At 48.5% G+C, this 15,016-nt stretch overlaps 1 protein-coding gene across 3 annotated transcripts in view; it reads left to right on the forward strand.

Annotated features, from left to right (window-relative positions):
• WASF2 (WASP family member 2) overlaps positions 1–15,016 on the forward strand; it is a 400,400-nt gene that overhangs the window by 250,583 nt on the left and 134,801 nt on the right. For all 3 annotated transcript variants that reach the window (XM_078681932.1, XM_078681934.1, XM_078681935.1), the window contains one exon: positions 2,225–2,359. In XM_078681932.1, the coding sequence (XP_078538058.1) occupies positions 2,225–2,359 (135 nt within the window). The remainder of the gene's footprint in view (positions 1–2,224; positions 2,360–15,016) is intronic.

Raw genomic sequence — 15,016 nt, forward strand, 5'->3', positions numbered from 1 at the left:
GATGGAACCAGACTGTTTGGAGCAAAGAAGGATTTGGTTCTGAGGTGCATGAAGTTGATGTGGGCTATAGCCTGCTTCCTGGGGTACTCGAGGGGCCCTGCCTGCCGACAGAGGCAGCCCTCACAGCCTGTTCAGCCGTTTTGTGGCTCGTAGTTTTTGCTCAGACATTGGCAGCGCTGGCTGCCGTACGAGCCATATAGCTGGCCCTGAAGGTCATCTGCCTTTCATCTAGGGCATGTCACTCTAGGACCCGACGGAACACATGACTGCCATATGATCATATAACAGAGGACAGAGTGTGGTCTCGTGCCTTATGTCTGGAGACACTGTGGTGATAGCTGGGCCCACCTGGGATATCCCTAACTGCCCGTCACCTGGTGGGTTCCCATAACTTCTGAGCACAAGAAACAGCAGGTGTCTTATCATCCACTACTGGCCACTCCTAGAACTGACCTAGGGCATCTTTGTGAAGTATGGCTTGCGCGTAGTAGATCAGTTAGCTGCACCGAGAATGCTCAATGTCCAGCCTTTTGTGCTCTTGAGTTCCCTCCTCCAGGTGCTCTTGAAATAGCCTTCCTTCTTCAGTGGGTCCTCCAGCCTTACTTATGTGTTCCCGCCTTTACTGCTCATTCCCACATGGGAGCCTCAGCTCCATCTTGATAGTCCCGGGCTAGGCTCAGCAGGTTTTGTACTCTGACCTGATGGATCTGAGCATCTGCCCTCCACTTCAGCTCCCCTTTCAGGAGAATCTGCTCCCGGCACTAGGGCAGATGTGTTCACCTGAACCCCCAAGCTATGGAGATTAAGCAGAACCAACTAAGTGGTGGATGTGATTTTGGCACAACGTTGCTTTCTACAAAGTCCTGCTTTAGCTTCTGGTCTCATTCTGACACCTGGTGTGAGGCTGATTCTCTTGAAGCCAAACTGATGTCCCTTCTTTTGCCTGATGGCCTGTAAGGCTTTGCTGTGAGAACAGTTAAGGCTTCCTTATCAACCATGTGGTCTTGTTTCATTTGCCTGATCAGCCCTCTTCATTCAATTCACCATTTGGGATGTGTTTCTGTTGCACTCTGAGACTTTGACCCTCAAGCCTGTATTTCTCATAGCCATCAGTACTGCACACCATATCAGCAAATTGCATGCTGCATACACTACTATTTTGCACCAATAAGTTAGTGCTTTGGATTTGGGCATCCTTTCTTCCAAGTGTGCTGTCACCTTTTCATGTGGGACAGTTCATCGTGCTGTCTGGCTTCACTCATTGTTTGTTACGCTGGTGTCAAGAAAGGAAAGAGAGCCCAGAAAGCTTACCCTTATTGAGGCAGATTGTTTTTTCCATTAAGTTGTGCTCTGCTATAACCAGAAAATACTTTGATTTGACCTTTTATGGCAATTGAGACAAACACATTTGAATTGAGCCTTGAAGAACTGGAGAGCCTGCAAAACACGTGTCGGGTTTATGTGTGATTTGATGAACAAAAATCTTATTCATATGATCAACCATTCATTTGTTGTTTGCTATACTTGATGTTTTGTTGTGGTTTATAATAGTTTATATTTTCAAACAGCAATTTATCTTCTATATCAAGTGCCTGTACTAAATATATTTCATTTAATCTTTTAATAAAGTATGAGTATTTTCAGAGAAATCCCATGAATCTGATATTTGTGGTGGTACCAGGACTAATTTGTGTTCTAAATTTCTAAAAACTTTAGGATGGTTCCTACCTTGTTGTGGTGCACCAGTCAACTCTGGACCATGTCCCTAGTAAACCAGCTCAGTACATATTCACCATCAAGTGGTGCTTCTTGTGTTTCTGTCTTGGATCACTCTCTAATTGTATTAATGCCTCTGTCTCTAATTGTGGTCCCATATATTTATCTTGCAGTGACGTAGGCAGTTTGTCAGCCTCACATAAGTCTACAACCCCTGTTGCTTCTGTGCAAGTCCTGAGAGTGCATGTAAAGTTTTTTTTGTCTGATTTCATGCTGAGCTTATAATTTGTCTAGGCTCAGTCCATCCATTACTATTTTTCCTGGAGTACTTGGAGCGCTTTATCTATGATTGAGGAGTGACTGATTCCTTGTGCACACCAGCTCTCTCCCATGTTCCTCCCACATACAGTAGCCATTACACCTTTTCCTGTTGTGGCTAGTCTTTTGTGTCTGAATCTTGTTCTTTGAGTCCTGGTGCAGTCTGTAACTCTTGCTTTCTGCTCCCCAGGTAAATTTGCTGAGGATGTTTTTGGTGAGCTGTACACGGAGGCGAGCAGGTTCGCTCTACGGGTCACTACATTGGGCGAGAGGGTGGACCGGCTGCAAGTTAAAGTGACACAACTGGACCCGAAGGAGGAGGAAGGTAAAATCTTAGGGTCTGCAGTGCCTTTTACTTGAATGTACACTATTTCCACAATCCCCATGTGGTTTGTTTTCCGACACCCATGTCAGGTATACAATTTGCATGTCGAAGCCACAGAACACACACATACTTTGAGCAGCAATCCCTCTGTTTAGGAGCAGAGGGCGGGTGTCAGTAAATCTCTCATCTCTGTTGCTACCATTGTCGCATGCAGGCTTGCCAGATTTATTGCCCTCAATAACTTACTTTTCTTATAAAACCCCAATTCCATGAGTTCCAGCCACAGTTATAACACATTAGTAGCGCCCACTGGAAAAAGCCAGAGATGCTTTTGCCAGAATTCAAACTGATGCACTTTACAGAGCAGCTTTCAAAGGAACACCTGTCAATCTTTCTTCAAGAGGTACATCATCCTATTGCTAAAGGTGACAAAGAGGTTTTCTGATCTGCAAGGAGTGGCTGGCTGTTACTTCCTAGATTTCATTTTGCTGAAGGAGGACTCCGAGGCATTGTCCTATGTGAGACCTCCACCCTTTGGAACGCCTTACTGTGGCTGGACAATTTAAGGATGCTTATGTTGACCCATGTTCTGTCTGCCCTGGATCCAGGTGACTGGATGGTGACTTTGGAACTGCAAGACAACCACTTTCATGTGTCCATCCCAAAGATTCTTGTGGCTCAAAGTAGACAATAAGCATTTTCAATTTGCCATGCTCTCCTGTGTCCTGAAAGAGCTGGCAGTGGTCGGAGCACACCTTTGGAGGTTGGGATTTCAGTTGTCCCTAACCTCGACTATTAGCTCTTGAAGGTTGACTGGCCACATTCAGTTGTAGACCACCTCCAGATAATGGCAAACCTTCTGACATATTTGGGGATTACTATCAACTTGCTGAAGTGACACTTCTACGCAGATGCTCCCTTTCATTGGAGCACAAAGAGTTCACAACATTCTGGAAAGATCTTCATGTTTCAGCCTCAGCCCTGGTTCTCAGTGAGCGGGTCTGCTACTTCTTGGCCTCCTACATCCTGATTGTTGATTACCAGGTGGCATGTGCAGGCTCTGCAGTGCAGCCTTAAGTCTGTGGGCCGGGAACCAAGGGAACCTGTCTGATTCCATCCAGGTTTTGGAGGAGTCTGCAAAAGATCTGCAGTTGTGGCTGATAGACCTCAATTGGACTAGCGGTAGACCCATCGCCCTGTTCCACCCAGAGATTTTGGTGCTGAGAAATGTGTTGCTCCTGGGCTGGGGAGGTCATCTGGGAGAGGTGGTGAACAAAGATCCACATCATCCTGTTGGAGTTGCAGGCGATTTGCCTGGTGCTAAAAGCTTCCGACCACCCATCAAGGAGTGGTTCATACAGATTCTCATGGACAACACCACCGCCATGTGGTACTTCACATGCAGGTTGGGGTGGGGTCCTTGATTCTGTGCCAAGAGGCTCTTTGTTCCTGGAGCTGGCTGAAGTGTCTGGACATTTCCCTGGTTGTGAACCACCTAGTGCCATCTTTGAATGTCAGGATAGATGAACTCCATCTTTGACGCCTGGCTGACTACAAATTGTGACAGCCTCAGTTGGCATAGGACGTCTTCCAATAATTCGATGAACCCCGGCTAGGTTTGTTTGCCAGAGTCAGATGCACAGTGTACAACATTTTGCCCACTGGAGTCCTGAAGAAGGCTGTCTCTTGGGGGATGCCTTCCGGCTACAGTAACACACACAATTTATGTGCGCCTACAAGGCTCTTCCTCTCCTGCCTCAAGTTCTGAAGATTAGGAGTGACTGTGCTCATGCCATCTTAATGACTTCAGATTCTGCCAGGAGAGCGTGGTATTCTAGGCAGGAGCATCTTTCCTTCGATCAGGCTACCTCTTCAGAAGGATCTCTCTTGGGTTCTGCACCCTGGCCTGTCCAATCTACACCTCCAATCATGGAGACTGAACAGCAACAGTTGACTGCATTTGATATCCAATATATAAGAACAAAAGAACATGTCTCCATATAAAAAAACACACAGCATTATTTGGAACTTGGTGGACTGAATACTCTTATCACATAAGCGCATTATATCCAGTGGCATTTGTAATACGGCTGGTGGGATATCTGCAATGCTTTTGCTGTGTGCCCTGTCCATCAAACTCAAACTAAGGCCCAAAACCTGCAATATATGACTGTTACACAAAACCACCCCCTTTTGAATCGTTTTGGCCACCACAAGTGTGGAAGGGTATGCTCAGATGTGAGTCCCTTGCTCACTGCACCATCAGGATTCAAGCAAGCCGGGCCGAAGACGGCTGTAATGCCAGAAACCGGTCCCCGGAAGCTTGTTTCCTTTCCAGTAAAGAATTGGCTTGGTAGTTTGGTCTGCCCTGTTCCCATGATGCACTGGGCCAGGGTCAGACTAATTTGCATGTAGCCAGGTTCTGAACTGGGATGGTGCAGTGAGCTAAAAAACGGTGATGGATCAAGCCCTGATCTTTTGACTGGGTAGGAGTGTTCTGCTTAATTCAGATACTCTGTCCATCACCACCCCCTTTTGAATTGTTACACAAAAAAGCTGCTGCAGTAATACTAAGCTATATATGTTTGCCTTTGTGTTTTTTTTTTACTTTAAAAGCTGGCAGGAGCTGGAACTACATGCACTTTGGCTTTGAGGACTATTGCCATAGAAGGTGTAGTGCAGTTCATGTTATTCTGTACGCCGTGGTTCCAAGTGCACCCAGTTGGCCCTTTAAAGATCGATCCGAAGCTTTTGCTCTGGAGAGGGCAGTTCACAGTAGATCACCACAGCAGTGATCTCAGTTAGCTGCCAGAGGAGCCTTCCACAGGCACAGAAACATACCTCCTGTTTCGCATGCTGTTGCCACCTATTGACACCTTCCTTCGGCCCGCATACTCGAGGATCTCATCTTTCAGCCATAGGCTATGGAGGATTCTCCTAGAAGCAGACCTCGTCTGCTTCAGGTATCCTGCCTCTTGGGGAAAGGACAACTGCAGCACATGACTGTTGCACTGCAGAGTCCTCCTGGTGCTGTTGCCTGAAAGTAAGGCTTTATCTTTTGCTTTTCCTCTCATGGAGGAAGGTAATGTTCCCACCCCTGCCCCATCGTTAGCCAATCAGCAGCAAATCAAAGGAGGTTGAGAGTCAGAAGGGGACCAAATGTGGGAGTATCCAATTTTTCCCTGACTCTTATCCTCCAAGCAGCCTCTGATTTGATCCTCAGAAGTTGAGGGACAAAGCAGTTGCCCGATTGGATAGTGAACATCGCTTAACAGCCCTCTTTACCTTATGCTCCTGGATGTTTCCTTGGCCTCTTAGTCAGGGGTCACAAGGAAGTGTCCAAACGCAAGGTTGTGCTAAGGGATTGCAGGTAAGTGCTCAGGGGAATGGGAAACAGACATGCAAGGTAATGTAGACGATGAGCCTCAGTTCTAAGAGGATGATGCCATAACTAGGCAGGATGCGAAGATCGATTCACCCTTGGATGAGGTACAATTATATACATACAGGGGTTTATCATGATGTAATAAAAGGAGGGCATACACATATGGAGTACAATAAGAGGAGGAACAAGAGGATTCATGTTCCCTACTCAAAACCCACTGCCCTAATTAAACAAAAAACGATTTCTACCTATGCTTCCAATCATATTACAACAGAGTGAGGAGGTGTTTATGAAACCAATAACCGCCAAAGCATAACACCTCAAATAGAGATAAAGTGTAAACTGCTTTCACAATTCCCCACATAAATTAAAGGTCCCATACAAACGGACTCATTACTAGTAAACACAGCAAAAAGGAGATAAAATAACTTCTCATCAGGGCTGCCTCTTCATGAAGATTGCAAAAGTCTAGAGACCGTTAGGAGAATTTTAGTGAGTGCAGCACCAACCCAGCGAAGTGTTACCAATTCTAATGCTCTCCTTACCAGATATGCCAACAATGGGAGGAAATAGAGGAGCTACTCCCAGCATCTGCCTGAAGAATATAAAATTAGAGTTAAGGTAATGGTAGAATAAAATTAAATTATAGGCAACCCCTGTCTAAAATCTTCCTTGGACTCAGCAAAGACTCTGAGTAGACATGTGTCTGTTCAGAACAGTACAAGTCAATATTTCAGGTTTGAATCAAAAGGTTCCATCAAATGTAACTGATATACCTTTGTCAGGAGAAAATCTATTTGGGTCTTTAGTTAATGACACTATAGGAATAATGAAACCCAGTGAGATGGCTAGAGTAGCATGGGCACTTCAGGCAAGAGATGGCGTCAGATGAGGTTTGCCTGCTAATAGAAGAGGACAAATAAAACACTGTTTGTAACACACACATCTCAGCAGCCAACTTTCCAATCAACAGGACAGTGGCATCAATGTATCATACAAAGTCAGTGTTTTCGTGGCAAAGGCAGAGGAAAGGGAAGTAACACAAGAACACCATCCACCCCAACGAAATGACTTGGTTACTCCAACCCCATAACAAAACATATTTAGGGGGCGGATTAAAGGGCCATCTTAAATAAATGGCAGGCCATAACAACAGGCAAATGGATTTTGGATCTGATAAAGCATTAGCATTCTATAGCATTCATAAAGTCTCTTCCAAATGTAAGACCAAAGAAACAAACCTGCAAAAAAGATTATATCCCTCTTCAGCTACAAGAAGAAGTGAAGGAACTACTGGCGTAAGAGGCAATAGAAGTGTATTTTATGATCCCCTGATGGGGCTTTAAGACCAACACTAGACTAAATAAGCCTAAACAAGATTGTAAAGGCTCACAGTTTTTCAAATGACAACTTTGCAAAAAGTCTTTTTAAAAGACAACTTTCTCGCAGCTTTCAAACTTAAAGATGTGCACTTCCACATACCTATGCATCCAACACACATGAAGTGTCTAAAGTTTCCAGTGCTCAGAGGTGATTACCAATGCAACATACTGCTGTTCGGAATAAAATTGGCACCAAGAGTGTTGACAAAATGTATGGCTTAGTAGCAGCTTATCTACCACGCAAAGCCATTCACGTACGCCCTTATCTAGACTAAGATTGCGCAAACTATTAAGATATGCAGTTATTTAACAAACAATACAGTGTTATTTAAACCAAGGCTCACTCAACTTGCAACAAAAAAGTACGATACTTTCGTTCATGGGTAATGTTTCGTTTAACGCTATTGTTACAGCAGCCACTAGGTAATCAAAGCATACTTTTAACAAGCGACCTTCATGCATTTCAGACGTGATGAACGAGAGAGCTGATTGGTACAGCAAATAATCGGTATGCCAGCGACTAGGCGTTACCCCGCCATCACTGTGATTTTCACACTTTCTTCATAGAAAGGATAGTTGCCACTCTGAGATTGGTCCCTTTCTGGTGCCCCTTGGACATCAACGCCTGCCTGTGATATCTCAAGCTGTGTAATTAGGGGTACCTTAGGGGTACCTTCGGTGGGCTTGTATGGCCGTAGCGTTCAGTGATGTAGGGGCGGGGGGTATGACTGTTCAGAATCCTACAGCTTCAACAAGCATTTGCAATGCAATAGGTCTCGCATTAGGAAAGTGTGAGCTATTGGTATTGTAAATTACACATTTTTTTAAATATGTGTTGGCTTTGAAACTATATAAATTAATAGCATTGTTATTCACAAAGCCAATAGCTTACACTTTCCTAATGCGAGTCCTATTGGCTATGGCAATGCTTGTTGGTAGCAAGCAAGGACAGTGCTGTTGTGGTGCTGAGTGATGATGTGGTTGGGCTGAGTGATGTGGTGGTGTATTAGAGTGATGTGGTGGTGTCCCAGAGTGATGTGGTGGTGTCCCAGAGTGATGTGGTGTCCCAGAGTGATGTGGTGGTGTCACAGAGTGATGTGGTGGTGCCCCCGAGTGATGTGGTGGTGCCCCCGAGTGATGTGGTGGTGCCCCCGAGTGATGTGGTGGTGCCCCCGAGTGATGTGGTGGTGCCTCCGAGTGATGTGGTGGTGTCCCCGAGTGATGTGGTGGTGTCCCCGAGTGATGTGGTGGTGGTGATGTGGTGGTGTCCCCGAGTGATGTGGTGGTATTCTTGAGTGATGTGGTGGTATTCTTGAGTGATGTGGTGGTGTCCCCGAGTGATGTGGTGGTGTCCCCGAGTGATGTGGTGTTGCCCCTGAGTGATGTGGTGTTGCCCCTGAGTGATGTGGTGTTGCCCCTGAGTGATGTGGTGTTGCCCCTGAGTGATGTGGCGTTGCCCCTGAGTGATGTGGTGTTGCCCCTGAGTGATGTGGTGTTGCCCCTGAGTGATGTGGTGTTGCCCCTGAGTGATGTGGTGTTGCCCCTGAGTGATGTGGTGGTGTCCCTGAGTGATGTGGTGGTGCCCCTGAGTGGTACCCCTTAGTGATGTGGTGGTGTCCCTGAGTGATGTGATGGTGTTTCTGAGTGATGTGATGGTGTTTCTGAGTGATGTGGTGGTGTTTCTGAGTGATGTGGTGGTGTTTCTGAGTGATGTGGTGCTGTCCCTGAGTGATGTGGTGCTGTCCCTGAGTGATGTGGTGGTGTCCCTGAGTGATGTGGTGGTGTCCCTGAGTGATGTGGTGGTGTCCCTGAGTGATGTGGTGGTGTCCCTGAGTGATGTGGTGGTGTCCCTGAGTGATGTGGTGGTGTCCCTGAGTGATGTGGTGGTACCCCTGAGTGACGTGGTGGTGCCCCTGAGTGATGTGGTGGTGCCCCTGAGTGATGTGGTGGTGCCCCTGAGTGATGTGGTGGTGTTCCTGAGTGATGTGGTGTGTGAGGGTGAGGGTGTGTGGGAGTGTGAGGGGTGAAGGTGAGAGAGGGAGACAGGGTTGTGAGGGTGAGGGGTGTGAGGGTGTGAGGTTGTGAGGGTGTGTGAGGAAAGAATGAAAGAGGAAGACATTTGCGCAGAGGGGGGCGGGGGAGAATAGGCATTCTGGATAAAACAACACACAGCTCGTTTTAAAAAGGAGTCATTGGTCAGTTGTCACTCGTGATTAAAAATGCAAGGGCTGCGACCTTTTTACTGCAACATTATATCATCATGGCTGCCAGATTGGAGAGGAGTCGCACTGGTTACCACTCCTAATATAATATTTTGATAGGCTTCACTGCACCATATAAATAGTCCGGGTCCCAAACAAGTACTCCTCAACGATGCGAAAATCAAAATGCGTTCACTTTTGCGGACGCTTTCATGTGGTATCTGTGTGAAGTCTGTCCAGGGTAACAGGGTGCGCGCCGCTGCTTGTTCAGGGGTTTCATGCCCAAGAGGATGTGGCTTAACAATCAGAGCAGCCGAGTTTGAAGCTGGGGAACCAGGTTCGAGCCTGTGATTCTCTGAAAATCTGCCCATTCCTTAAAAAATAAATATACTGTGTCCTTCTGTAATGCAACTTGTGCTCATGCAAAGCACTCTGATACCTTGGAGTCGAGTTCGCGCAAAACAAAATTATGTTAAATTACAAGTCCCAGCACTTTCCGGTCAAAAAAAATTAAGCAGAAATAGCGCAAAGGTGGGCGGGGGAGAGGAGGCGGGGGAGAGCAAGGAAAGAATGAAAGAGGAAGACATTTGCTCTGAGGGTGGCGGGGGAGAGGAGGCATTCTGGATAAAACAACACGCAGCTCACAGTTCGTTTTAACAAGTCCTGCAGTTCTGAAGTCGGCCGCTCCGCACATTAGCCTATCTCTCTTTCACTATGCTGCTTGTCCTGGTGCTGCCAGTCAGGGTGTAGTGAGCACTGGCTAAGCTTTGCATAGTATAGAAGACGCACAGATAATAGCTAAAAGCATTCAGTACACTCAAAATGAAACTATGCGATGTGGGCAAGCAACAAAGTTCGGGAAAGGCACTCCTATAAAAAATTTACTTTGTGATTTGTTCAAAGAAGCCAAATAAATATAAAAGCAAGCAGATTGCAGACAAAGCTGTAACGGACAAAACATGCTGCTTTTGTATCAAAGATTTAGAGCTTACCTCACACGCAATAAACAAAGTAGTAAACAAAGCGTTGCACGGCATGTGTAACATATTTGAAAACAATGTCCCTGGTGAGAGGAGAAATGCGAGACACGGCCTAGCGGCCGTGAAAGTGAAAACAGTAATGCAGAGCTAAGGAGTGGAAGGCACCCTCAACACAGCACACGTCTAAACAAGAACATCACCGAAAGAAAAAAAAGCTTCCGGGAAAGGATCCATTTGAAGTGCCCTTGAAAGTGAAAGCAATTGGGGGGAGGAGAATTGAGGCCAGCGCGCACTGTGCACGCTGGGGAAGTCCCGTGGGAGGGAGGCTGATGGCTTTGATGTGGGGAAATGCGCGCGCTTGTGTTCACGTGAACTGTTTGAAATCCGCCCGATCGTTTGAGAACTTATTTTGCCTACTATAATTCTCGACTATCCATTCCTTGCGGAATAGGATAGGCGAGACCTAAAGACCCTTTCAGAGGACTTTTTCTCCAGGTCCAGCCCTTAGTGCCCTTACAAAACCTGACCGTGGCCCGTCTGGCTCAGCAGATTCTTTGTTGTCTCCTCAATTATTTTTCTTTGTCTCCTTTTCTGGCTCATTCAGGTCGCTGTGTCATTCAACTGTGTTTGTGGCAATGCCCGCTATCTGTGGCCCTCCTGCTCACCAGGTGCGACATTTTCAGCTTCCAAAGCACACTGATTTTAAAGGCCTTGGCTGCATTTCCAGTCATCTCAGCACCCTCCACTCACTTCTGTGCACATTTAAATTTTATGTCCTGTGCATGACTCGCCTTTCCCTTTTCATGGCCTTCTGCCTTTACTGTGCCAACTGCTGTTTCCAAATTAGCTCCAGCTTGGCCTACTTGTGCACCTGCGCGATTTGCTGGCAGAGAATGGGTTTTCGCCCTTTCTTTCTTTGCGTTTTCTGTAGAGCCACTTAAAATGCCCTTGCTGGTCTGAATGTTCCACCACCACGTCATCTGTCTCGTTAATGTAGTCCGTTAGCAACATAATGTGCTTAGTGACAGTAAGCCCTGTCTGGTATGAACGGTAGCAATAGGTGCGTCAGCCAGAGGACTATACGTCTGTTAAGTCAAGGGCGTCTTTAGGTTCTTCATGCTCATCATTTTTTAAATAAAGCTCGCTAGGTGCCATTGCGTTCTCACCAGCCTGGGTTACATCGAAGTGCTCAATCTCAGCGTAGTACTCTAGTGCAGCGTGGGCCACTTCGGCAGATGAAGGCCCAGCCCCTCTAAGCTCCCAAGAATATGTAGCGCTTTTTGCCTTTGGATTGTCAGACATTTGGTTAGGAGGTGCACCAATGCTTCTCACTGGATGCTGTTGTGTTACAGAGGAAAACGATGAATGTACACACTCGCTCTTACACTCACTCATTTTTTAAAAAGTATTTTACACGCAAACCCGCTTTTCACTCACTTTAACGCGCATTCCGTCTCTCTCATTTTTCTTCTCTCTCTGTCTTCCCACCCCCCCACCCCCCCCAATTACAATATCTCTGTTATTGTGCCATTCACAGTTTTCCTCTGCACACTACAGTATGGGGACACAAGTCAGCCCCTGCAGCTATTGGTTAATTTCACTGTGAGTGACCGCATTCTGCTCTCTCAGGAGAACTTCAAACACACGGTAGTTCCCTTTCTGCTGGAGGCTACTATGGCAATTTTTTATTATATAGTGGCAAGGTTCCAGAACCCACCCCCCAACCCACCCCCGTCAAACGGGTTTAAAAAAAAAATGAAATGACAAAATAAACAAGCATTGGGAGGATCAAAATGCTGTTAGCCCATGCCAGATCTTTTGACTTTGCCAATGCTTGTTAAATACATCTTTCTTGAAAACATCTTCAGCCAGTCTGTTCTAGGGGGGCAGGCTTCCTTTTATTGCTAACCACTAATACACTGCGTGCCCCTTGTGGCCGTTTTGAGAAAATATTTGCCTAGGCTGAAGAGAAATGAGATTACTCAAAGCAACACCAAATGTTTTTGCTACAATGTTTAGTTCCTCCATCAGAAGTCCTAATACTGTAGGTGTGGCTTGACAGCATAGCTGTTTCCTAAGCTTTTGTTTAGCACCAAAAAAAGAACTTTATGAAGCATTCCTGAGCGAGGACTCGGCCTCCTCCCACATGGCGATCCTCTGCTCTACAAGCTGGTGTGTCCTTCCATTGAAAGAGTACTTGACCCGCAGTTTGATCAGTCGAATAGGCCTGAGTTAGTTATGGTAACAAGCCAATGATCAAGGCTGATCTGTTTCTTATGAAATGTTATGACAAAGGCAGTACGCCAGACTTATGTTTTTGTGAAAGGAGTTTGGGTTGGTTATCCACCTTGGGGAAATAAGATTTGCACACAGTGCGTGGGCGACAGTGGCTTGGCCGGACTGGCCGTAGTGGGCATAGGGCATTTTCCCGGGAGGCTGGAAGGGTGGCTGTCTGTTTTGCAGAAGTGGGGGCAAGTTTTTTGTTACTAGAGGCCGGTTAAGCAGCGTTACTGCAATATTGGCTGCCAGTAACAAAAGCAGCAGTGTTTCACACTTGCAACTCCACCCGCCCACCTCGAGAGGGGGAGTTGGGAGGGGGCTGGTCCTACAAAATTGCCAGGGGGGCTTTTTGTTCCCAGTCCGGCCCTGGACACTGGCACTCATTTTTGGGAAACAGGACACTTCTTACCATTCAACCTGACAGCAGGCCAAATGTATCCTCCCGTGCAGAAAACTAACCTGTGACTGCCTGTCCCTGAAGCCTGCACAGGCCCAGTCTGTCCCTGCTCACTGGTGAGTGTCAGCACGCCTCTGCTGGGGCAGGGCAGGCCATGCGCAGGAAGTATGTGTGACAAAGTGATCAATTCAACGCACTATAAGAAGCGAAAGACGTACCAGTGCCCCCTTCAGCTCAAGGCAAGAGCCTCCCAGCTAGGCCTCGGTCCCCTGTCCTGCTATTTCATTACTCCCCAGTGGTGTGGCCACAGCCTGCGCTTGCTGTGGCTGTGCACTGGAATCACTGGTAGATTCAGATCCAGGGCAGACTATCCACAGCCAGTCCCCCGCCTCGCAGGTTGTGCAGGCAGCCCCCCGCCTCGCAGGTTGTACAAGCAGTCCCTCACCTTGCAGGTTGTGCAGGCAGTCCCTCACCTTGCAGGTTGTGCAGGCAGTCCCTCACCTTGCAGGTTGTGCAGGCAGTCCCTCACCTTGCAGGTTGTGCAGGCAGTCCCTCACCTTGCAGGTTGTGCAGGCAGTCCCTCACCTTGCAGGTTGTGCAGGCAGTCCCTCACCTTGCAGGTTGTGCAGGCAGTCCCTCACCTTGCAGGTTGTGCAGGCAGTCCCTCACCTTGCAGGTTGTGCAGGTAGTCCCTCACCTTGCAGGTTGTGCAGGCAGTTCTTCCCCTTGCAGGTTGTGCAGGCAGTCCCCTGCCACCCAGGTTGTACAGGCAGTCCCTACCCTCGGTGGTTGTGCAGGCAGTCCCTACCCTCGGTGGTTGTGCAGGCAGTCCCTCCCCTCGGTGGTTGTGCAGGCAGTCCCCCGCCACCCAGGTTGTACAGGCAGTCCCTCACATTGACATTGCAGGTTGTGCAGGCAGTCCCTCACCTTGCAGGTTGTGCAGGCAGTACCTCCCTTCGCAGGTTGTGCAGGCAGTCCCCCGCCACCCAGGTTGTACAGGCAGTCCCTCACATTGACATTGCAGGTTGTGCAGGCAGTCCCTCACCTTGCAGGTTGTGCAGGCAGTCTCTCACCTTGCAGGTTGTGCAGGCAGTCCCTCCCTTTGCAGGTTGTGCAGGCAGTCCCTCACCGTGCAGGTTGTGCAGGTAGTCCCTCACCTTGCAGGTTGTGCAGGCAGTCCCTCCCCTTGCAGGTTGTGCAGGCAGTCCCTCCCCTTGCAGGTTGTGCAGGCAGTCCCTCCCCTCGCAGGTTGTGCAGGCAGTCCCTCACCTTGCAGGTTGTGCAGGCAGTCCCTCGCCTTGCAGGTTGTGCAGGCAGTCCCTACCCTCGGTGGTTGTGCAGGCAGTCCCTCCCCTTGCAGGTTGTGCAGGCAGTCCCTCCCCTTGCAGGTTGTGCAGGCAGTCCCTACCCTCGGTGGTTGTGCAGGCAGTCTCCTGCCTTGCAGGTTGTGCAGGCAGTCCCCCGCCTCGCAGGTTGTGCAGGCAGTCCCTCCCCTTGCAGGTTATGCAGGCAGTTCCTCACCTCGCAGGTTGTGCAGGCAGTCCCTACCCTCGCAGGTTGTGCAGGCAGTCCTCCGCCTCGCAGGTTGTGCTGGCAGTCCCTCACCTTGCAGGTTGTGCAGGCAGTCCCTCCCCTTGCAGGTTGTGCAGGCAGTCCCTCCCCTTGCAGGTTGTGCAGGCAGTCCCTCCCCTTGCAGGTTGTGCAGGCAGTCCCTCCCCTCGCAGGTTGTGCAGGCAGTCCCCCGCCTCACAGGTTGTGCAGGCAGTACTTCCCTTGCAGGTTGTGCAGGCAGTCCCTCCCCTTGCAGGTTGTGCAGGCAGTCCCTCTCCTTGCAGGTTGTGCAGGCAGTCCCTCCCCTTGCAGGTTGTGCAGGCAGTCCCTACCCTTGCAGGTTGTGCAGGCAGTCCCTCACCTTGCAGGTTGTGCAGGCAGTCCCTCACCTTGCAGGTTGTGCAGGCAGTCCCCCGCCTCGCAGGTTGTGCAGGCAGTTCCTTCCCTTGCAGGTTGTGCAGGCAGTCCCTCCCCTCGCAGG

The sequence above is a fragment of the Lissotriton helveticus genome, chromosome 3_1 (assembly GCF_964261635.1).
Source record: "Lissotriton helveticus chromosome 3_1, aLisHel1.1, whole genome shotgun sequence".
In the NCBI taxonomy this organism is placed as follows: domain Eukaryota; kingdom Metazoa; phylum Chordata; class Amphibia; order Caudata; family Salamandridae; genus Lissotriton; species Lissotriton helveticus.